The sequence below is a fragment of the Maylandia zebra genome, linkage group LG9 (assembly GCF_041146795.1).
Source record: "Maylandia zebra isolate NMK-2024a linkage group LG9, Mzebra_GT3a, whole genome shotgun sequence".
Classification (NCBI taxonomy): Eukaryota; Metazoa; Chordata; class Actinopteri; order Cichliformes; family Cichlidae; genus Maylandia; species Maylandia zebra.
In genome coordinates this window covers 21,540,863-21,565,467 of record NC_135175.1, presented here as the reverse complement: position 1 = coordinate 21,565,467, position 24,605 = coordinate 21,540,863, and the positions used below count along the sequence as shown (strand labels likewise).

Below are 24,605 nucleotides of genomic sequence, written 5' to 3'. Positions count from 1 at the left end.
AACGGGAGATTCATCCCGGATGTGCAGCCGACAACTGTGTGATGATGTCATGTCAATATGGACAAATCTCTGAGGAATGTTTACAGGAATTTAGCAGTCCTAAAGGCAAACTGTAGCACTACCTAATACAGTGGTTATTGAGCATAACATGTAGCTCATGGACAGTTCTTAGAACAAGTAACACATGATTGGAATCATTGCTCTATTTGTAATGAAAGAAAACTGGAATCCACATCATCCGTTTGACTGAATATGGCACAGTTAGCACTTCATGGTGGGGCTTACTGTTTTGTTCTCTTAAGCACACATAGTTAAACACACTACAGATATAAACTGAAGGTAGATGGCACCATTGCTGAGGTACAAATAATTCAGAGATCCTGAGAAAGCAAAGAAAAACACAAAATACCAGACCAGAGTTCAAGATGTGTTGGTATTTATTAAATGTAAACATTTAGAACTGAATAAACCTACATCTGTGGTACCATACTTTGAGTTTAGTTTGAACATTCATGATACAATAAAATAAAAGCACTGAAAAAAAAAAAAGGTAATAAAAACAAATTATTCCATTCAGTGATGACTTTAGGAAAACTTTCAAAGCTTAATGCAAAACCTCAAAAACACATCAAGACTGAGACGATTGGACTCTTAAACTGTAACAACTTCAGTGTATAAAAGAAGTAGAAAACACAATCCATGAATATAAAATTATTTAGAGCATATTTGTCATAATATTAGTATTAAGTATAGAGTATATTTCACTTTCAAACTTTCTGTTTGATGGACTGTGTTGGCAGATTTTCAGCCACTTGTTGTGACAGCCCCAAAAAGGAGGCCTTTGTATCAGCTTGTAAAGTGGTTTATAAATTTACATTCATTTCCTCAGTAATTATAATGCCAGCTTGTGCCAGGTGGACATACACAACCATGTTAAACTGACCATAAGACTGGATTTAATTCTTCCTCTTAGAGCTTTAGGAGCTGATCTTTGAATATATGACATTGTCCAGACTTTGTGGTTCTGATCCTTTTCATCGGGTGTAAACCAGCAGGCTGCCTTAAGGCGCAGCTCAGCTGTACCGACTGCTGCGACTGTGGCTCCTGCGCCTAGAAGAACTGCGACTGGACGAGCCATACGACCTGCAGACAAAAGAAAACGTTTCACCTTTGAGGCACTGCAGAGGTGTTTACAATGCACAGACGTGTGGAGAACATTTAGTGGGGTGTTTTGGCTTCTTTTATCTTAAATACACCAAAACACATGTGAAAAAACAAGGATTTTCAACAGGACAGAAAGATTTGAGAGGGCGAAAAGGTTGAAGTGAGACCGGCCACATCGTTAGTGTCTGTCAGAGTTCACCTGGGAACTCAGTCTTACCGCGATCGGCGGTCTGAGCTCCTGTAGCTGTCACTTCGCCTGCGCCCTCGTCTCCTGCTCACACTCCGACTCCGACTGGAATAGCTGTCATAGGAGTCTGACCTGCATTAACATCCAGCCAGGTGACAACACAGATATTATTTTGGGAATAGCAACAGAATGACACCGAATTCAGTCATGACATGTAGAGCTTTAAGACCCATTTCTGACATGGTTACAAATACAGCTCAAAAGTAATTATCAGGGCTTCATAAGCTTAACTTTAACTATTTTTAAGCAGCAAAAAGTGGGTTACTTATCATTTTAAAAGGACATGCAGTCCAACAATAATAGATATGAGCAAACAAGAACAACATCACTGAGAATTTAAATATTTTAATAGTTGTAATCGGTGAAAAACAAGCTCAACAATGGTAAACAGATCACTGTATAAGGGAACACAATGTGTCAGGGAATCGGCTGTTAGAATGTACTGTTAGAAAGAGCGGATTGGTGAGTTTCATGTGGTTTCTGATACGTAACAACAGCTGTGGCTCCAGATGTGCTTGCAAAAGTACTGGACTAGTTTGACTATCGTATGGATGCCGTGTGTTAACATTGAGCACTTGTGGATATTTTCAATTTTGTGTGTAAAATTTTATATTAAGCCATTTACTTCAAGATTTTATGTCCATTACTATAAAATATAATATATTTTTAATTCTGATGATTCTCTTTGACACACTGTATTTTAAAAGGTGACATTTAGTGCCAACAGCAGACTTTTCAGTATTAATTTTACTACCCTGTAAAATATGGCTGTTCGATATAACGATATAGATCGGATGACGATATAAAAACGTCTATCGTTTCAGTTTACGCTATCGTTTGTTTCGTGGTGTCGCAAAATAAACTGTTTACAGCAATATTTTTTCATGGTTTTGATGGTCACTGTAGTGGCTATATTCATTTCTTAAAGTTCTCTCTTTCTCTTATATTTAATATAACCACACGACGAACGGACAAGCGCCTGTTTTTATGCGTTGTCGTTAGCAACAACAACGGTAACAGCATCGCGTGTCCGCTTGTTTATTTTCCACATAAACCTTTCACAATAAAGCTCAAGATCCTGTTTAGCCTTTTCAAAATAAACTGAATCACGTGAAATAGTATGTAGAGTATTTAGGGATGAGAAGCAAAAAAGAGCCGTCAGGTGCTAAAAAATAAACCTTAGACTCAAACGTTAGAACAGGCTTTTCCCCGCAGCACGCCGTGTAATAAATACTCACAAAGAAACGGCGGCCATTACAACTTATGTCTAAAAATATATAGTTTCACGCGTCAGTTAAAACACTCGACTCCAGGTACACAACGCCCAGCTGGAAACACTTCACGCAAGTCGAGCTGCCAGAGGTTCACAGAATTTACAGAAGATTTTGTGATTTTTATCGTTATCGGGACGATAGATGTCTTATATTTTGGTCATATCGCACAGCCCTACTGTAAAACCTTTCAAGCCCTGTTTAAAGACCTTCAGCTCAAAGTTTTGTGTCCATCTTAAGACATATGGATCCTGTTTTTGGTCTAAAGTCCGATCATTACAACAATCCCATCAATCTGACTGTACCGAGTTTTGTTTTTCCAGTTTCAAGCATTCATCTTCTGTGGTGCCACATTAAATGTTATTGAAAATACTGATGGATCTGCACATGCTTTTAGGTTTTGAAATATCTATACTATTTATCAAAAGTCTAAACGTTTCTTTGTCTGACCAACAGTCCTGCTGGTAAACCTGCTGCTTAATAAGACGAAGCAGAAAATATTCACAACCTCAGCGATATTTGGCCAAAATTATGAGGGCTGTAAAAAAATCAACTGATCTCTTACAAACTTATACGTGTTCTCAGTTACAATTATATTGCCATTTTTTAAGCTCAACATACTTCATTGCGTTTCTATGAACAATTCCACATTTCTAAATGTGACTTAAGTGTCCTCACACACCTGGATCTTCTCCGGCGAATATATGAGCGGCTTCTGGAATGACTTCTATTGTACGTCCGGCTGACGGGAACAACAGAAAACACCAAAAATCAGACGTTTAACTTCAACATCATAGATTAGTAACTGTTAAAACATTGTGGGCACATTTATAAAGACATTTTTGAGTTTTCTTCTTAGGAATCAACACAGAAATCTAAAATGCCAACTACAGAATATTCCCTATCAGATCTTGCACTTGTCCCATGAGTGTTTCATAGTGTACCTGTGACTCCTGTAACTGCGGTACGTGGTGCTGCGAGAGCGAGATCGTCCTCTCCCACGTCTCCTCCAACTCCGGCTACGGCTCCTAAAACAGCAACGATGCTGTAACTTACATCTCACTCACATTCAGGGATGGAAATTGAAAAGAATTTAGCGATTCCATTATCAGCATCACTTATCCATTCGATTCTCTTATCAATTGTTATTGGGTTCTCACTGGCTCAGTTTTGAGAGTCAATGCCATTGTTAAACAGCAGTAAAGAAATTACATTCATCTAAATGAAATGCATGCTGTGGGTCAAATGTTTGTGCGTGTTGAGATTTCCCCTCTTTGTTGTGATCAGTGTTAGAGTCGTTACTCAAAAAGTCATTGTTACACACAACACTTTTCTTAAAAGTCATGCAGCACGTTACTTAATTACTACTGGGACAAGTAATTTGTTATACTATGCTGTTTGCAAAGAACTGAAGTTGTGTTAGCAGCATAATGCGGTTGTTTCTGTCCTGGATGCAGTTTTCCACTTTACCATTGATCTCGTACATAACCACGCTCTAGACTAAGTTGGTATTTTCCTCTGTCACGTGAATTAAAGTCAGCTGATTGTAGCGTGAGTGCAAGATTGATCGATAAGCAGCCAGACTAATAGTCCCAAGGAATTGGACTACTGGGAATCGGTTTTCTACAAAAAACGGTCCTTGATTACCATTCCTACTCACATCAAACAATTTATTAAGATTCAAAGGTGGCGTCTGTAAATCATCGCAGTGCTTTATTCTCACTTACCTGGAGGAGGAGCTGGAGCTGCGGGATCTGCTCCTGGACCTGCTGTAGGAGTGGGACCACCCCCGGGAGCGTGACCGGTGACTGGAAACAGAGCGGGACTTTCTAGACAAGGACCTGGACGTCTTTGGAGACCGTGTGCGTGACGTTCCCTTTGCATTTCCCACAGAGGGGGATCTCTCTTCACTGGAGCTCTCCTGGTTTCTCGGCCTCTGGTTGAGCCGCGCGGTCTTACGGACCTCATCGAACAGAGATCCCGGTCGGACCCGGCTTTTGCTTTTTATCTCCATTCTCACTCCCTGCATGTTGCCGGTCTGGTTCTCTTGAGCCTGGACATTTTTCACAGTGACAGGGGGAGCATTCACAGTCTGTACAGCTGACGTTCCTTTCAGTGGCCTCCATTTTAAATTGATTACAGTGGCAGCAGGCTTGCCAGCGGTTCCTTTGTCTTGCGATCCGCCAGCTGTTGTTGTGGAACTAACGGCAAACTGTTCTTTGCTATGAGATAAAGCAGTGTCATTGTTTTCCATCTCAGAAGAGTTTGAGGTAGATTTTAGGGTTATTTTAGGAACGCTGTTGTGAGGATGACATGAGACTGAAGGTTCAACAATTTCAGCATCATGCTCCGGAGTACAAATGTCCATGTCATCTAATGTCTCCGGCTCCTGGACACTTGGCCAGTGAGAATCGCTGGCGCTATTCCTGTTGGATGACTCTAGATGAGGTTCAGTGTGTTTTGCATTTTTGTTGATACTTTCTTTTGTCCTCTGTTGCCCCCTTTCTTCTTCTTTAGTAGGATTACAGCTTGCAGTTTGGTCCTTTGCATTGAGGTTATTAACATCAGCACTTTTTTTAACAACTCTTCCAGGACTATGTCTTTCCCTTTTGGATTCGTCTTCTTCTTCCTCCTCTTCAAACTCTAAAGGTGGTTGCCAGTGAAAAGTCTCTTTCAGCTTCTGATGTTTTCGCTTAGTTTTCTTGGCCTTGTCCTTACTGTGGTGGGAACTGCCTTTATTCTCACTTCTCCTCTTATGTTTATGCTTACGTTTAGCTTTCTTCTTGCTCTTGTGCTTCTCTGGCTCTGCCGCTTTCTCTGGGCTTTCCTCTGACTGACCAGAAGCTGCCGGAGCATTCCCTCCATCAGATGTTTTTCTGGAAATCTCATAATCCGATTCTGAACTAGCTTCCCCTTCCTCTTTCTCAGAAATAGCTAATGTCCTGGCTGTTAAATTTTCAGAGTCACTTTCTGAATTCCATCCAGAGATCGAAGATAACTTCTTTTCCAGAGACTCGGCATACTGAGCCACCCTTATCTGCATTTTCAATGGGATAGCGCTGTTGCTCTGGCTCACCTTATCACTGTCACTGTCCCATTCAGACTTGTTATTAAAAGTCTCTGCTGGCACTGAACTGCAATGCTTCGTCTCCAGATCCTCTGAGCTTCCCTTGTCTTTTATTTGCTCCACAGAGCCAATGACACCAGGGCTGCGCTCACTGTCTGTCCTGTTCTCCGATCCTGAGTGACCATCTTGACTAAGGCTTACTGAAATTAACTTATCCAAATTCTTTACTCTGCTCAGAGAACTGTAGTACTCCTTCCACTCCTTGTCTAGTGACTCCTTCTTTGCGTTACTTGTTTTTGGGGACTTTTCAGACTCTGATCTGCTGTAGGACGATGACCTGCTCTTGTGCCGATGAGTGGACCTGGACCTGGACCTACTGTAACTCCGACTCCGTGAGCGACTATAAGAACGGCTGTAAGATCTACTCTTGGATGACCTGCTGCGTGAGCGCCGTGAAGGTTTTTGTGCTGTGTTGTCTTCAGAGTCACCTGGCAGAGACTTTGGCGTAGCTGAAGTCTGAGCTTTATCTGCTGCGCTATCGACTGCTTGCCCAGTGGAGGAAATGTTGCTGGGAGCTACTTTAGCTTTAATTTCCTGAATATGGATGTAGGAGGGTTTCCATGGTTTCTGACCCGGTTTCCAGCGAGAGGGAGGTGGACTGTCGCTCAATGGGATCACAGGGACACTTTCAGGAGCCGGGACAGCTGGCAGTCTGGGGACAGGTGCGACTTTGCTCTCTTGAAGCTTCTCACTCACAGGGATCATGGTGGCTGGTTTGCTTGTTTTTTTCTTTCTCGGAGATCTGGAAAAACTCCTTTTTCTGGGTGGCGTCAAAGATCTGGATCTGTACCTTGATTTAGACCGGGAGTGAGAATGGGACCAAGACCTAGATCTAGAGAAAGATCGCCCTCTAGATCCAGACCGGCTTCTAGATCTTGAGTAAGACAGGGACCTTCCTTGAGATCTGGATCGACTGGATGTGTATGACTTAGAGTAGGATCGGGAATCTCCGTATGACCCCGAGGATCGGCGTCTCCTTCTGTTTGAAGAGTGGTGTTGACTCGAAGAAGAACGAGTTAGCGAATGAGATTTTCTGCACCCTTTCTCTGAAGACACAGACCTTTCTCCATCTGACTGGTTTTGATGTTTGCTCTTGGAACTCTTCTTCTTGTTATGTTTCCGCTTTTTGGCCTTTTTCTTGTGTTTAGATTTCTTCTTCGCCTTCTTCTGTTGGCAGCGCTGGCTGGACCTCTCCGAGCTGTGGTCTGAGGAGTGCTCTGCAGACTGGGACCACGCAGAGTCGCTTCTGTTGTCCCATCTGCTTGAGGAATGGTCATTCAATCTGTTAAGCCAAAAGACGCATGAAAGCAAATAGAAGGAAAACTAGTGTTTAAAGTTAGGAAGGAAAACACTTGGTCATACTTGTCTCCTTTGCTCCACCGCTCGATGCTTGGGGGTTGATAAATTTTGGTTCTCTTCATTTCTTCTTTCCAGTGCGGTGGAGTTTCACTGCTTCCACGCTCCTCTACAGATGCAGAGCGTGATTTAGACCTCGTAGGAGTGTGATACCGCTGCGAAAGACAAAAAAAGTAAAAACTGTGCATTTGCAAACAATTCATTAAAACTAATTCTGCATAAGAGTTAGACTAGATAAACACGTTTTACAAAATTCACTCCTGTGACTCAAAAAGAAATCCAAAAATTTGAATATTTACATATACATTATGTTAGCAATCTCTGATCTTAGTTGAGGTGAGCTTACTATCGTTCCTCTGCCTCTGATCTTCCGTCCAGACTTGGACACAGCTGGTTTCGGGTGAGCTGGAAGAGTTGCTTCTTCTTTTTCAACTCTGAAAATTAATTTGAAATTGAAATCAAATTGCAGCACTTGCTGTGTTTACTTAGATTAGTGTTTTGGTTGCTCATTAATAAAAAAAAAAGTATATACATGAAGCACAACTTTGAACTGACATATCTGCTTTATCTTCCTGAGATGGCATGTCCCGTCGCAGCAGGAAGCGGTTTTCTGGCACAGGTGGTATTTCCTCTGGCCGAACAACGGGCTTCTCTCTCTTCCCACCCAGCTCCCTCTCTTCTTCCACCTCGTTCTCTCCCTCTCGTAGCTCTCTTCCCACAGGGCTGTGACAGCAGTTATATTTTTATTAAGAAAACAACAAAAAGCTCCTACAGATGTCAGTACTGAAGTCTATACAGTCAATTGGTGAAAACTGACAACACACAAGATATGTGTAAGTATTTATTAAAAAACGTTATAATGTGATCATGAACAAGAACTTACATAATAAAATAAATAAAAATCACCTTTGCTTGGAAGGCAGACTATCTGCATCTTTGTCCTTCCTTGACAGTCTCCTTTTCTTTTTAGGCCGTTTACTTTTCGAATGTCTCTTTTGCTTGTAACGCCTGTGCTTTTCATCAAGTTCACTTTCAGACTCCACTGAGGAGAACTGGGAGAACGAGTCATGGGAGCTCAGGGACGAGTCAGCAGAATGGGAAGTTCTTTTCCGCTTGCCTTCTAGCACTGCAGGAAGAAATACAACAGAACGTGTGGAAATAAATTAAAATGTGCTAATTCTGAAGAATACTTGACTCGTATAGTTAGTAAAAGAAGAGGGAAAGCTCAGACGCCAGGAGTCATTTTCATGATGGTACAAGTACAAGAAAAGCTTTGTCTGTTCTTTCCTGGTATGTTCAAGGCAATGAAAGCAGCCCTGGCAGAGTCAGGTGGGCTGAAGCCAACTGAACTCCACAGAGATCACCTCGCTGATCCTCATTAAACAGAAGATCCAGTTACACGCCCCGTGTTAATGCCAGTGGCGGGGGGAGACGCTGGCATCCAAACGCCAACAAAATGAACATGAGCATGAAATACGAGCCAGTTATAATCACAGGCAACACACGTTATCCCTCACTGGAAACAAAAACAAATGAGCATAAAATATGTAACTTTCACTACAGATATTCTATTAAAGCTTTTGTATTATAACAAAACTTACAGTCACACTACACTGGCTGAGTGGCAACACATCTAATCTAAACAAACCCAAAGATTTCATACAGTGGGTCTAAGGGTATTGTCTAATAGTATCTTCTAAAAGATCAAAGAAAAAAATTTGGATACAATTCTCCAAAAACTACAGTACCCAGGATGCATGGGACCTTTTCATCAGATTTACTTATCAAAAATAAATGAATAAATACAACAAAGCTAATCCTTCCAATTAAGAAGGTTACTGAACGTACCATCGTTTGCAGACTTGGTGATCAGCTGACCACAGTCGATCACTCTCACGTCAGCGTACGGTCTGCTGGCAGAATCAGTCTTCAGCCCCTCAATCTTCTTTATCACTTCAAATCCGGAGATGACCAGACCAAAGACGACGTGGACTCTGCATAGACGCAAGACAGACTTGAAACTAAAAGCAACATTAAATGTACTATTATGTTAGTTTTAAGCCCTGGAGAGCATTTGGGTTTTGCCTCAATCAACTTCCTATGACAGAATATCCTACATTAGCACAGTACATTGAGCTAAAGTTTGAAAACTACCAAAAGGGTTCTAATCTATTAAAATCCCACTCACACAGGCCTGCTTAACAGCTAGCAACTGCGAGTGGTTGCTGGAGGTTGCTTCCTGATGCTCGGTAAAATTGTCCGTTTACGTTGTTTGCACAGCGTCTTCCATGCAAACTACGAGTGACCGAGGCAATCTGCTAAAGACCAAAGGAACCACCAGGAGGGTTTTTGGTGAACCAACCTATTTGCAACCCATTTCACTTAGTGACAGCCAGCAAATATTCAGCAACCGGTCAAGGAATACACATCTTTCCTAAGCAACAGGTGCTTGCTGAGTGATTGCCAGCCTGTGTGACTAACGCCAAACATGCTATAATCAGTTTAGTAACATAGAAACCTAACAATAGTTGTTGGGATGTTGGGATTCTTTTTCCCCAAAAAGTTTCATATCAATACACTGAAAGTCTCATTTTCAGATTTCTATATAGAATTAGAATGTGAAATAATAATATCAGATGTACCTACCCATCAAGATGAGGCGCCATCTTAGTTGTGCTGATTATGGATAATCCAGCAGTAAGTGAGGTGGGGAGTCAACCAAAGGTGGAAGCCGGGCCATGAAAGTGGGAAAAAAGAGAAAAGAATAACAATAAACAAATACCTCGATCAAAGCGGGGATGCTACTGTACCACAGGGAAAATCTCAAAAGGAATTGTGCAACAAACCTTTCTTTAATGACATCTGATTGCAACTCAATTAGGAAAACACTCAACAGCAGAGTGTGGTAAATTACATTATCATTTTTTCTGTTATAAAAATCAATTTGCACAAAGACTACATATCTACATTTCCTCCTTCGAGAATTTGTAATCATGGAGGAAAATGTCAATCGTATGTTCAGAACCTGCTTTTGTGACAACGGAAGCCAAAATAACATTTTGAGTCACCTCAAGCCATTTGTGAAATATTTAAGCAAGTCCAACAATTGCAAAGACAAACTACTCAATGATAAATACAGTCAGGAGAGAGAGAAACACAGCCTTTGAGACACATTACCTTGGAAGAGCAGGATGCTAGAGTTTCTGTAAATTTTACACAAAAACGGCAAGAGAAAAAATGTAACAATTGTAGGTGAAAAAGAATGAATCCAATGTTTCTCTGCACTTTGAAACTAACTGCACACAGAAGAAGGGACTGCTGATGGTCACACTTAATGACAAATTCTACTCTAAAATCTCAAAACAGGAAAAAAAAAGGGATAGAAAGCAAAAACTAATAAGAAACTTTCTTAAGAATGACAGTAAAATAATGGTGGTTGGGGGGTAAGTTCTTAAAAGCAATGTTTTAATTTAAAAGTTACTCACATAAAAAACTGTGAGCCGTTGGTGTCCTTCCCACGATTGGCCATCGACAGCAGGAAGGCTCTGTCGTGTTTGAGAGTGAAGTTCTCATCTGTCGGGGGCAGATGCAGAGGATTCAAGTGTTAATAAAAATAATCATTTAAAAAAAACAAAACAAAAAGGTTTATTAATTCATTAAAGCTTTTCGCTGTCTCACCAACCTATCCTTCCATAAAGTCAGCTCTAACAAAAGGTTTCTGTTGGGCCAAATATTACTGCAGTCTGTTTATAAAGTACCAAACCAGTAATGACTTTCAACAACTTGCACTTTTCAGATGAAAAGGTACCACACTGGTTTCTGTTCACATCATAGCTACAAGCAGATCTGCTTGCTGATGTGTGCAATATATTACGTGCATTTCTCAAAGTCAACCTTACATCACAGTCTTCAAGTCAGAGCTGCATTCTGATATATTCGAGGGTTAATCCGCTGTAGGAGTTCCAGAAAACACACTCAGTCGAATTTATAAAAGGAACCATTAGCTTTTGCTTGCACAGCTACCAGGAATGAACTTTGCAAGTTGTGTTTAGAAGTCTGGTTTACATATTGCTCTGGAGTTCACCCTTGGGTTTAGCAGGGTGACATAAGCTTTGTTTCTAAAAGCTTTAAAAAGTTAGAGAAAAATGTCCAAACCACTGATTTAGGAGATTCTCAACGAGGGTCTGGTCCATCTCAAAAGTAAGCACCATCACTGACAGTGCTTACTTTGAGGGCCCTGCTTAGAAAAAGCAGTTACAGCTGTAACAGTAACATAAGGCGGTGCGACGCTGTTGGATCACTTCAAGTTTCAAGGGGTTTTTCAAAGCTGGAGATTAATGAGTGCTTTGCAAAAACAAAATAGTCCCCGTAATGTACAGTTTTAACAAAGAGATGATATACAATATAAAAGTTAAAAGTGGAATATCTTCTTACTGATGAGCAAAACCACCCGTCTGGTTCTGGCTCCATGTCCTGCTAGTTCCACCTATTTAACATAAAAACCCTAATCTGAGCGGGGGGGGGACCTTTCAGTACAAATGTGAATCTGTGACGCTGCGAGCATTTGCACTGCTTTCACTGACTGAGGAAGGTGGTGGGGACGATGTTGGCATGGTGTTACGGAGCTGTGTACATCTCTTACCTTTTCATTTTGCAAAAGACCACTCTATAAATAAGAGAATATGTTGAAAATTTTAGGCAGGAAGATTGTAGCTTTCAGTAAAGAGAATGCCTACTCTCCATCTTGATTTGATAAAGCCTACTGCTGTTACTACATAGAAGAACTACACAATGGAAAAGTGAAGGTCAGCGCAGTCAAACATAGAACAATTCGCACACAAAACCCATTAACCATCTATGCAACTTTATATGCATGCTTTGTTTTTTTAGTATAGATATGCATCACTATTATTAGATTATTAGATAACTTGATATTCCAAATACCTTCAAAGTAGCCTCCATATATGGATTCCCCTCCTCTTCCATTTCCTGCAAAGATTAATAAAGTCAAATAAATTCACAGCAGCTTCTTTATATTGCAGCAGTGTAATTGTGTGTAGCTGCTGAAAAAGATGCTGCCTCATCAGCAAAGGCAGCAGTGATTCATGTTTTTTGGGCTCATTTTTGAAGTGGCTGCCATGTTCAGGAAACTGTAGTCTCCTGGATTCCTGCCATGAACACCCACAACAAAGCCGCAGAGCATGTTTACGGTATGTTGGCACTTTGATGAGATTAACAGCTTTGATCAGTTTTTACCCATTTTAATTTGGCCTCTAATTAATGTTATTATTGAAAAACATTTCCCACCTGGAGAGCATTTAATCCATCTTTAAAACAACCCAAATGAGAGGTTTTTTCGCCCCGCTCACATAAGCTGTGTTACGCTCTGTTGGCTTTCATTAGATTTTGGACTGAAACGAACAAACTAGCAAATTAGAAAAAGGTGGAGCACTGTGAACACGTTCTTAGGTAAACGGGGGATTATAACATTACCTTCAGTAAAGTCGCCTCCCTGAATCATAAAGTTTTTTACAACTCGGTGAAACGTGGAGCCTTTGTAGCACAGCTTTTTCCTTGTGACTTTCCCAGTTCCCCTTTCACCTGCAATGACATTCATGTTAACTGAGCTCTCACCAAAAAACAAAAACACTCAACCTGCTAATACACAAAGTGCTTCTGTGTTTACTAGATGGTTTTAAGAAACAAAAGGCTTTTAATATTGCCACAAAGGAATGAAAACCACATTTGGGTGGTGGCTTTCAGTAAGCTATATGCCTTTGGTCTGGCATCCTGCTGGTACTCCCTTGGAGGACTGCCAAATTCATTAATAAATCTTCCACTGGACCAATACTAACCGGGGACACAATACTGGCCCAAAGCTATTACCCTCCAGAGTCCCCTTACTCCTGGGGTGAAATGACGTGAAGGCAGGATTTAATTAGATGTGGTGATGTGTTGAAGGTGGCTTTCAGCAGAAAGAGGCTGTGTGTCCTATTGAAAAGCTAAGCTAAGGGTTTAGTATTTTACTTCTTTGGCTTCGGCACTGTTCCAGGGGTTTGGTTTCCTTTGGAGTGAGCTGATCCAATTCTAAAAGGACACATTAGAAACTTTGAGAAAGTCAGCAAACTGCACCAGCTGAATGCGGGTGTGTATTACTGCTTCACTGGTGTGCTGTCTGTGCATGTGTTGGTTCAGGAACAGACTAACGAGCCTTTTCCCATGTCTGCCTTTGCTGCCATCGCATTCCCGTTGGCCAGGTAGGGTGAAAAATGAGACGGGGGGATTGCTCGGCTATGTGTCTGCAGATTTATGACTTTCTCTAGGCAAACCACTGCCTCTACAGTACACTACACTGCTCTGTGGGATGAAATATCTAGAAAACAGAGCAGCCACAACATAAGTCATAAAATGGTGTATGTTTTTTATTACGTTATTGTCATTTTATTTCACTTATTTAATAACGTTCTCATTGCTATTGTATTGCAGTGCTTGGATAAACCTTGTTAAGTTGCACTTCTGTAAGGTCAAACAGATGAGGTTGACAACATCTGTGATGCAGCACATCACAGGACGTTATCTCTCAAAATTATGTCAGAAATTTTATTTTATTGAACAGTTTCTGACGCTTAAACTTCAGCAAACTTCTCGACTGTGAGAGAAAACCTCTTCTCTAAAGCTGTGACTCGATCAGTCAGCGAGTGAAATTTGCCCCTTTAACACTTTATTTATGGTCATTTGTACAAGCAGACGAGCCTTTGGAAAGAGGTTTAAACCACTGCAAATATGTTTCTGTAAATTCCTTCAAAGTTCAACAGGAAGTTAAGCACCCCCCAAAAAATCCATCACAGATGAAAAGATACAGCGTGAAAACTACGGACTGGTGTGGTGCAGTAAATGAATTTTGTTGTTTTTAACTTTGTTTTCCCCTCACTTCAGCTTTTAGTTAGTCGCTTTGCACGCTGATGTTATCACTGTCACAGAACCACTTCTGTTTACGCTCACTGTTAAAGCGCAGGTAGTGTGTGCAGTATTCTCCTGAAGGTTAGGTGTCGCCACGTCAGTGCTGATAAAGGAAAGAAGTCAAAACTGGAAGCAAAGACATTGCCGTGTGTGTTTATTCAAGAAAGTCTAATCTTTTCAAACTGCTGTAGCTTCCCTCCATGTGTAGTGTGTCAAACTATGAGCTTGTGTATGGATATATCATTAAAATGGCAATTAAAAACTGACTATCATACACTTCATACGTGTCTTCAACTCAGTGTTGCAGAAACAAAACTAAATGAAACTAAAACACTGTGCAATCTGCCATGAATGGCAATGGCAATAGTGCCATCACTCTTCTCTGCAGCTTCGGAGTACCCCAGAGATTTTTGACACTGCCCCTATCTGACAACGGACAATCTGTGCAGGTGGCTCAACGGACTACCAACGAGTGCTGACGCACTACTACCGCTGGACAATAATTCCCACATCAGCGATCCTGCCGACTCTTCAGTCTTTAGCCTGTGGTGATAATGCTGTGCAGACTTTGATCGATAAACAGCCTTTTGTCAACAAAGTGGATTATTTATCTGGTGGATTATTTATTTGGCGATTTAAAAACCTGCTACAATTCACTATTTACCTGCATCGTTATGAAACCACTGGGGACAATTTGACATTTGATAAAAATGAATTTAAACAAATACACAGAAAAGAAAGCTACATAAATGAAATGTGTTTTTCCATGTTAATCAAGTAGTTTTGAAATTTTAGAGTTAAAGTAGTGAAAATCTTGCACTTTAGTCTGGGTTTTGCCATGTTGAATCACATTTTTAAGCAGAATTATTCAAATATGCGATTAACGAAATGCTGTAAGGTCATGACATTTGACTGGAAGATATCTCTGAATGAGGATTACTCACCAGTGCACAAACAGAGGAAGTTTTTGCTGGTCTTGGGACAAATATCCGAAAAAAGCTGAAAGACTATACGCCCAACTACAAGACACATAAGGGGGAAAGAAGAGTCACTAAAAGTATCATCTTTAAACAAAGTCAAAATAAATCACATATAAACAACAACATGTAAACAACCGGAAACAATCTTTAATAGTTCACAGCTACATTTTCTATTACAAGCTACAAGTTTCTATTACAGAAACCTCTCTGTAGCTAATGGCAAGTCTGATACTATGTGAGGGACAGCTGTGGAAGAAGGGCATCAGCTACATCTTTCAGGATAAAGTCACTAAAACAGTCTGGTCAATATTTCCATTCTGAGCAGCTATCAGGGGTTATATAGAAATATAACCTCTCAGCACAGATACAGCTGACGCTAAACCAGTCTATCAAGTTTATTCACCACTGAGTGAGCCACTTTCATTTTGTAAATGAATATCAATGAAAAGCTTGAACACCAAAAACAAAATCTATACATAACATTAATTTAAAAATCCTTTTTTTACATATCAGTTCAAAGTATGGAAGTTAAGGTAGGCTCTAACTAACTATTCCCTCCACCTGTAAACTGATAAGGATTTCCCTTACTTGGCTCCCGGTTGAGCTCCACATCAAAGTAACACTGAGGGCGGTCTTTCACCCCCATTGCGATCAAAGTCCAGATGACCTAAAATGCAAAAACAAAAGAAGCTAAGCATAAAAAAAAAAACAAAAAACAATGCTTCCCCCCCCCCTTTTTTATACGTATGTTTAAGCCAACAGAGACACAGCACATTGGAAAGAGGCTGTATACAACGGAGAGACTAAATGACAGCAAAGGAGGAAGAAACAGAAAGGGGAGGAGAGAGCAATGGTAGGGGAGAGACAGAGAGAGAAGTCTGTGGGGACATACAGAGGCTATGCAAATCCGAGCAGAGCGCACCACAGACTCCTTACTGTATATTTATTGCTCTGTGACAAACACTGAAATGTCACCACTCTGGCTGAGCCTGCTTTGTAACATTAACAATAACCTGGACGTGTATTTACAGCTTTTAGTTTGAGCATGTTTGATTTATATATGGACAAGCACCCAGCAGACAATTAAAGCAAGCACCATCAATAGATCCCAATGTTTACCTTCATCATGTGACAATAAATATACATACATACATACATACATATATATATATATATATATATACACACATACATACATACATATACACACACACACACACACACACACACACACACATTAAAAAGAAATCTCCTCAAAACCATGCACCAACTTGTTGAAGAGCTTTACTGCTGAGCCATGAGTTGGAAAACCACAATGTTTTTAGTCTGAGCAATGCAGTTTTAATGACAGCTACAGTACAAGGAAATGTTTGGTCTATCTGGAATTTGTGTGGGTGAGCAGACTGAACTGCCAAAGAGCTTTACGAGTAATGAAAGTGCAACACAGTACGGAAGAGGGGGGAAAAAAGAAAAAAAAAAGAAATCACAACAACTTCTCAGCAATGTGCATTCATCAAATTCTCTTCTTTTCATGTCCATGGTATGTGCTCAATATTTCTTTTCTTTTTTTAACTGTGCAGAGATGTGAGTGAACATGAGCTGCAGTGTTTTGTGTTATTAGCTATAGTTTAACTTTAGCTTTCCCCCAGAACACAAGAAGAGAAGTGAGCTTGGTGTTAAGTTGGAGTGTTTTCTGGCATTACTGCACAGGAGGAAGTATATCAAGGTGTCAAGATGATAATACTGAATCTATACATAGCCGCCTAAGAGGCCTGTCTTTTCAGATAAGCAGAGCTGCACTGCATTTACAGCAGAACTCGTGTCATATTACTAGCCTTGACTATGTTTGGTTAACGAGGAATGGCATCTGCATGAACAGTTAGATCGTGGCTGCTACGAATAGAAAACAATAACCAACTTCTGGAGAAGTCCCTCCTCCACTGAGCTCTTTAGATATTTACCTTGCATGTCATGCAGACTACAGTAACCACTAAAGCGCACCCCCCCCCCCCAAAACAAAACTAAACAAAACAAAAAACAAAACACAAAACCTTAAAACAATGCTGTAAACCCAGAAACCGAGAATGTCCTTTTGCATTTCTTGTACAACGTTAGCAGCCAGCACGGCACACCTTGTAGCTCGGGTTTATCTGAAAACGACCTAAGGTTACTGAGGGTTTAAGCCATGCTGCGAGTATTAAAACGGTGTGAAATCTCCCCAGGCTACAACGAGAACACTGTTCACACAAATGTTAGGCGCTTTTCCAAAGCGGCGGAGCTAACAGCTAGGAGCTGGCTAAAGTTAGCTAAGCAGCTTACGTAAAAAAAAAATCACTCGTTTGCAGAGACTGTTAGCATTTATTTCAACGCTGAAAATCCTACCAAAGGTTATTAAAAGCTTTGATCTATGTAACTTACCTCTGTACAGTAGCTAGCCAAGAATCAGCTAGTCACTGACGGTCGCCACTTAGCATTTGAGTTCCCTTTTTTGAGTGACGAGTGCTGGTTAGAAAGCCGACTGGTGGGTGGGCAGTTTAGTAGTTTTGTCCCTTTCGGCTTGCCGTAGAAGATTTGTTGTGGTTTTGTTGTATCAGGAAGCACATTTGAAGTTAGCTCGCTGGACTAATTTTGATTTAAGGTCTTACTTCGCTATTATAAGTCGTTATTAAGGACGGCTCTCTTTATCGATCATTGATTGCTTTTGCATCGCGAAGCTGGGGCGGGTTTCCTGCCTGCTTATGGCGTGTTTTTGTTTGTGATAAGATGCATTAGTCAGCTCAACTACAATAGCTTAGGGACAAGGTGCAGCATGAAACCCATGATAATGAGGTAAGCTGCAACGAGATGTTGTTACGAGTGTTTAAATTGTCTTAGCTCAAAGATTTCTAAGTGGTGTTTAACTACAGAGACTACAGAGATTTTAAACCTACGCAGTTTCCCTGTTCAGTTACCATCTATTCACACCAACTAAAGCTAATGCAGTCTGAAATGCAGTGTTTAGTTTTTTTCGGAAAGTTATTTATTTAGTTAGTTAATGTAAGGAGAATTAATGAAAACAATATCACATTTCACGTAGACAAATATCGTTACCAATGGTGATGGACAAATTGACAGGTGAGGTCAGACAGGAGTCTCGCTGGTATATGATGTTTGCAGACAACGTTGGGATTTGTACTTAGAGGAAAGAGCAAGTGGGAGAGAACCTGAAAAGGTGCAGGTATTGTCCGGAGAAAAGAGGAATGAAAGTTAGTAAACTAAGAGGGAGAGGAAAGGTAATGAATGTCGATGGGCTACATACCTGGATTCAACCATCCAAAACAAGGCAGGTAGGGTGGGAGTGTTACGAATGTCAGGGGCGATTAGTGGCAGAAGGATACCAGCAAGAGTGAAAGGGAAGTTTTACTAGATGGTTTGCAAGTTAGACCTCCTTTCATTTATGGTTTGGAGACGGTGGCACTGACAAAAAAACAAACAAAAAAACAGGAGGCACAGCTGGAGGTGCCAGAGGTGAGAATGTTAAGATTTTATTTAGGTTTAGGTTTATTTTGTTTAGGTTTAGAGCTAGAGAGTTAGAGAGGCAAGGCTGAAATGCTTTGGATATGTGGAAAGCAGGAGTAGTGGATGGATACAGAGCTGCCAGGCAGTAGGAAAAGAGGAAGACCATAGAGGAGCTTTGTTGATGTATAGTGAAAGAGGACATGCGGAGAGTTGGTGTGCCAGAGGACAATTCTGAGGATAGGGTCCGATGGGGGCAGAAGCAGCTGAAAGAAGAAGAAGAAATATTGTGACCAAAATATTCTACATGAAGTATTTTATTATAATAGAATAATAACACACAATTTGATAAGAAAGGAAAATGTAGTGTAAAAAATATAGAATACTAAATTTGAGTGTAAGACTAACAGCTCAGTTTATTTTATGTGTTATTAGCATGATACTAGCTGTATTTATTTATACTACTGACAGTTTATATAACAGCTATCATCAGCACTATATCCCCAACTTAAATGTGCTATTCCAATCAATATGATAACAGTAATCTGATCTTGCTTTGTGCTCTGCGTAGGCAGTGTGTGCTTCATGGACCGAGTGGATAATGTCTGTGATCCTGTTTGCCTTTGTGGTTCGGGTCAGGGATGGACTCCCCCTGTCAGCCTCCACAGACTTTGAACACAACCGAGAGCTCCAGCAGAGGAAGCAGCAGATTAAGACCATCAGCAAGGCGCTGGCCCGCTTCCCCGACAGAGGGACAATTAAGGGCCAGGAGCTCAATATATAGTAAGCACGCAACAAACGAAAAGCAGCAGCAGCAGCACACAGATTCATAAGAACCTGTCTAACTGCAAAAATGCACAACACACAGCCTTAAAGCAAATCGGCACGTATTTGGTTTTGTGGTACGGTCGACATACGCAGTGTTGTCCATGTGAACAGAGGGGCATCCACGTCACGCTGCTTCAGGCTGTTTGTTTACTAAACACCTTTTCTCCTCTCACCTGTTCAGCTTCGTCTCTTCAGAGGGTGTATCCTACATGACTGTGTGTCACTGCAGCCTCCCTGTTGCTAAAGCCTTCTGCTTCCTGGAAGATCTGCGCTGGGAGTTCACAGCATGCTTCAAAAGCACTGTTGTTGCCTTGGCAGCCAGGCCATATCCATTTTTGGAATTTGGTGAGGGGAGCGAAATTGCCTCATATAGATTTGATAGTGTCTTTTGGGATTGCAAAAGTTTTTTCTTTCTTTTGCTTTAAATTTAAGATGTGTTAACACACAATTAAATAAATTAAATCTTTGAATTTACCTCTGAATCTTGCTGCCAACTGACAGACAGCATTATTCAGAAGCTGAAGCAGCAGTACAACCACAGTGGTGGCCCGGCCCTAGAGGTGACTTTGGCAGAAGTCCAGGAGGAGCTGAGGATCCATCCACCTCAAGTAATAAACCTTGATGAGGTGGAGCTAACCAATGGCACTGCAAATGGGCACATGGAGCAGGGTCCTGGATCTGGTAAGGCTAAAAGCACTTGAAACAGAGCACTCTGCTTCCTGCCTTTGACAGCCAGTATGAATTCTTTGTAATGCAGGAATGAGGATATTTTCTTGCTTCTCATTGTGTTTTCTTGTTTTGAAGTGTTTATATTGTCGCTTTCTTGTGTTTAACAGGTCAAAATCAAAGACTGGAACCAGTGACGGCCCCGGGCATCCTCTCTCTCATCCTCAATATCATGTGTGCGTCTTTGAATGTTATCCGTGGGGTTCACCTCATGGAGTACACGTTCCAGGTACAATTAGTGCTGGCATCTGATTACTGTCATTTCAAATATTATTAATGGTGCTGTTTATTTGGGGAGTCTAAATGATGTGAAAAACAATCATAAGTTGTAACTTTCTCTCTTGCATAGCAAACCAGTTTGTTTGTTTGTTTGTTTAAGTCAGGATATTTGGAAATAGGCTTGCGTAAGCTAATTTTAATTACAGATAAGGTAAGCTGGCTGAACTGACCGCTGTGCATTAGCATTTTACGGTGAAAGCTGAGTTGTTATCATGAGGTGTGCACAAATTGGGTGAATTAATCAGAAATAAACGCAGCAAGCCGACTGAGACCGGAAAACAAATCAACTTTTTTAAAAGTTTATGTATTATTTTTGTTTTCGCAGGATGATTATGAAAGCATTTGGAATGTTGTGGCATTTCTCCTGGCATTTGCTTGCTGTGTTTTTCAGGTAAATAGTAGTTCACATAGTAGCTTGACTCTTGATTGCAAACAGAAATATGCTGCCGTCCATCTTTCTCTGACGCTTCTCCGTGTGAATCGCTCCGTAGTGCCACCTCTACCTTTTCCACTCATCTGTGAAGAAACTGAAGTGCTTCACTCTGTTAAGTGTGATCGTCCTATGCAACTTGCACCTGCTCGGCTTGAGAAACGCGTGGCAGCTCCTCTTCCACGTTTCCGTTGCCTCCTTGTCTACCGTGCTCATCCTGACTCGCAAAGTCCAAGACAGAACCAGCGACTGTGGCGTCTGAGGAGCGCAGGACAGCGAAATTTGTTGCACCGCTGCAGTTTTCAGTGCAGGCGAGAAAGAGCGAGGACGTAATCGGCTCGATCCACGATAACGAAGATGTCTTGTGGATTTTTAACAAAAGATTGAAAAAGTACAATAACAGGCTCGTATTTTCTCATGTGCAGTATGTACTCCAACTTTCTGTACATTTGTGTACAACAAGAATATCGGAAAATGCAGTGATTTTTGGATTCTTAAAATGCTCCGATTAACCTCAAACCAGGAAAAAATGCATATGAAGAACAACACTGATGAATCCCAGTCAAGCCCAACTTTTGGGAAAAGTTTTGAAACAAGATGGAAGAGCTTTTTTTCAGTCAAAGTTTTTCCCGTTATGTTGGTGGGTTTATAATTGAATGCATTTGTTCTCACACCCAGCTCAGTATTTCTGTTGTCACAGAGCACTGATTAGCTTTTCATAATCATTTTACACTCAGTGACATCAAGTTAAAATTGATTTCAGTTGTACTTTTCCCAGAAAATAAGATAGTCCGTCCTGCGCTGGTAGGCATATGATAACTAAATTATTTAATGTAGCTTAACTGAATTACTCTATAGCCTAAAAAGGAAAAAAAAAAATCAAATGTGTAAATATAAAGCTATGGTTGCTCTACTTCTTTCTGTGTGGCAGTGCAAATATGGTTGATGGGTTTGGTTTATTTTGTTATATATTTTATAGCCAGTGCTCAGCTTCTCGTTGCAAAGGTTCACATTTAAGGGCTTCGTTATTTAGCAACTTCACAGTCTGTTCTGAAAGGGAATGTGTTAATCATATGTTCAGCTGTGGTTTGATTTTGAGGTTTGTTTGTTTTTTTAACAACGACTCATTTTAGACCCCTCGTTAGAAGAAAGTTGTTTCACCTCATCTCCAAAATAAGCTTGCTGTTGATCTCTAAATTGTGATGATATCAATATGCTTGTTTTATTAAGCTATTGCTAAGGTCGGCCTTAGCTGTTCTTCCTGAGGCCTGTACTATGAAGAAAGTTCAACATACCAGGGTGTCTTTATGCTACCTGTTCACTTTTGCTAACGCTGGCATTCAGCAGTCACGTGAAGCTAATTATTGACTCCCTGAAGTTAACCCAGGGTCTCCTTTGGACCTTCAATTGAAAGGGGTGGTGTTGGCAGTATCTGACCAATCACAAACGTGGACAACTGCTGGCAGTATAGCAGCTGATTTTACAAAGGAAGATAAAATAATACAATGGGGGAAACATGAAAAGGTTAAACACATAAAAGAGACTGAAAGCAACACACCCACTGCAGACAAAGGAGCAAGATGAGTGTCTGCCAAATCCAGCTTCATAGTACGGGCCTTGGGAGTCTGGTATGCATTCACAAAGATGCAAAAAGAAGAAGCAAGCCCTTCTTATAAAGGTATTATTAAAATTCATAGACAAGAACATGAAAGGTTTTTTTTTTTTTTAACTACCTATAACAGGATATTAAACAGCATATTTTGTATTGAATGTACGCATTTCCAACAATAAGTAATCCTTCTTCTCCAGTGTAATTCCTATTTCATGTTTCCACATATGAGAAAGTATGTGAACGTGTAAAAGCACTGATTATATTGCAGTTTGTTAGAAAAACTGCACTATTTATGGAGACAGTTATGGAAATTATCCTTTGAATATGTTCCTGTTTTCTGTTTACCTGTTGGTTTGTTTCAAAAGCCTCTATTTCCTAGGGAGTGGAGTAGATCCAATATTTGTTTCTCACATTGATGTAAACATAGAAATCTAGATAAATACCACTGCTGTGCTGCTGAAGAAGTAGACTAAGAATAATTTTACTGTCAGTTTTTGTTTTTCTTACGCACTCCGTTTTTAATGGCTAAAAGTTGCACTCAATATCAGAGGAAGTAGATCGTTAGTTTTATAGAGTTAGTTAAACATGTAGCATCAGGAATTATGTAAAATCCATCCTTTCTTTTTTAATGTTTGATCCCTTGTTCGAGGACTTTTAAAGGCTGCATTTCTTACATCAATCCGAAGGTCTTTAACTTTATTGCACTGTTAGAGAGGGACAAAAAAGCTCATTAGTTTTATTGTAATGTAGCTTCAGTTTACACATGTGTGCCCTTTAGTAATGCTAGACTTTACTTTTTTCTTAAAAAGGTTGTTTTATCCTGAACTCCTGGCATTTGCTTGATGAAAAGCCTTTAGATTCACTGAAGTTCACTGGGGCTGCGAGGTTTCAAGTAGATTAGGGAATAGTGAACTGTTCAAACAACATAATTTTGTTTTTAATTGTTATGCTACTGATTAATTGAGTCCAACTGTTATATTGGCGCGGCGGGTATGTTCGCTGTTGATATCGGCATCTATGTATAACCATCCTAAATAAAAATTAAAAAGTAAAGGAGAGATGGAGAACACGCCCTTCATCCATGGTATGAATGTTGGTGTAGTGTGTGAACCAGAGGACCCTCTGCAACATCTCTGTGGGCAGCATTAGTGTGAACGCCACAAACACAACCAGCTGATCTGAGTAGAGTCTGGCTGAGCATAAACGAGTAATCTGCAACTTGTTGTGACAATAAAGCAAGATTATTTTTAAAGTACGCTGTCATGATATCTCAGTAAGGACTCATAAAGAAATTACAGATAACAAATGTTCAGGAACTTTATGTTTTGTGAAGCCAGAAGAAAAAATATTGTTCGGTATTGGTTTTAAAAATCCTATGCCTGTCAGCCGCTACTGGATATTTTGTGCGTAGGATTTTGGTGATGCTAATATTTTTGATATGTAGGAGGTTTTACTGATTCAGCATTTTCCAGTAGAGAAACTGTATTTAAATACACTGCTGACCAAATGATTTGTAACAAAATGTTTTTAAGATGTTGAACCAAACCATTTGGAGCATTTTTTTTTTCCTCTTGAAATGAAAACGAAGGATAAAGTTTGTTTTTAGAAGAAAACATACAGTACAAATGCAGCCTGTAACTGAAATGTGACAGTTTTCAAGTTTGCAGGTTAGAAAACCCTTTATGTTCGCGAGACCAGCCTGAGTCTCTAATCCTTGGACGGTTTCTCTTTTAAAATGAAGAACAGTTATTTGTATAAATTGTGGGTTTACTGTTTTGTGACTCTATTTATAATGATTGAAAATGATGGAACTGTGTCATTTATTGTAACTGCCAAAAACGCTTTTGATTACAGGGCATTTTCCCCATCTGGTAAAACTGACATTTCATTAATAAATAGTGTCTTTTTTTCCATTTCCTTATTTTTGCTTTGTGAGTTCATGGCAGGAAAACCTGCAGCAGTGATTGAACAGTACCAACATGAAAAATGTTAATTACTTTGACTAATGGGCCCATTTAACTTTTATATATGTCTATATGCAGAATTTTAAATCTGAAATTGCATGCAAAACAAATCAAAAAAGATTTTGGCCAAGTAACCAAATTAGAAATAATATGCCAATAATATGCC

General features: G+C 40.2%; 2 protein-coding genes across 10 annotated transcripts; one reads left to right on the top strand and one right to left on the bottom strand.

Moving 5' to 3' along the window:
• Nucleotides 1-419: 419 nt before the first annotated feature.
• Nucleotides 420-17,656, bottom strand: nktr (natural killer cell triggering receptor). Of its 7 annotated transcripts, none has more exons than XM_004546733.5 (17): nt 17,524-17,656; nt 15,694-15,772; nt 15,070-15,144; nt 12,659-12,766; nt 12,110-12,154; nt 10,651-10,738; nt 9,812-9,841; nt 9,014-9,159; nt 8,072-8,291; nt 7,721-7,888; nt 7,512-7,599; nt 7,172-7,320; nt 4,410-7,091; nt 3,627-3,710; nt 3,365-3,424; nt 1,382-1,483; nt 420-1,143 (listed from the first exon to the last, which is right to left on the bottom strand). In XM_004546733.5, exons 2-17 carry the CDS (start codon nt 15,749-15,751, stop codon nt 1,074-1,076), a joined length of 4,173 nt encoding a protein of 1,390 aa, XP_004546790.3. In that variant the 5' UTR covers nt 15,752-15,772; nt 17,524-17,656; the 3' UTR covers nt 420-1,073. The 7 variants fall into 7 exon arrangements, with proteins under 7 accessions (XP_004546790.3, XP_004546791.3, XP_012773359.3 ...); XM_004546734.5 differs by having other exon boundaries at nt 4,410-7,067; XM_012917905.3 differs by lacking the exons at nt 15,070-15,144; nt 15,694-15,772; nt 17,524-17,656 and adding an exon at nt 11,808-11,831 and having other exon boundaries at nt 12,659-12,742.
• Nucleotides 16,579-24,392, top strand: sec22c (SEC22 homolog C, vesicle trafficking protein). Of its 3 annotated transcripts, none has more exons than XM_004546736.5 (7): nt 16,579-16,645; nt 19,172-19,383; nt 19,610-19,773; nt 19,930-20,109; nt 20,265-20,383; nt 20,759-20,824; nt 20,925-24,392. In XM_004546736.5, exons 1-7 carry the CDS (start codon nt 16,637-16,639, stop codon nt 21,123-21,125), a joined length of 951 nt encoding a protein of 316 aa, XP_004546793.1. In that variant the 5' UTR covers nt 16,579-16,636; the 3' UTR covers nt 21,126-24,392. The 3 variants fall into 3 exon arrangements, with proteins under 3 accessions (XP_004546793.1, XP_004546794.1, XP_004546795.1); XM_004546737.3 differs by lacking the exon at nt 16,579-16,645 and adding an exon at nt 17,684-17,934; XM_004546738.3 differs by lacking the exon at nt 16,579-16,645 and adding an exon at nt 17,950-18,612.
• The last annotated feature ends 213 nt before the right edge of the window (nt 24,393-24,605 follow it).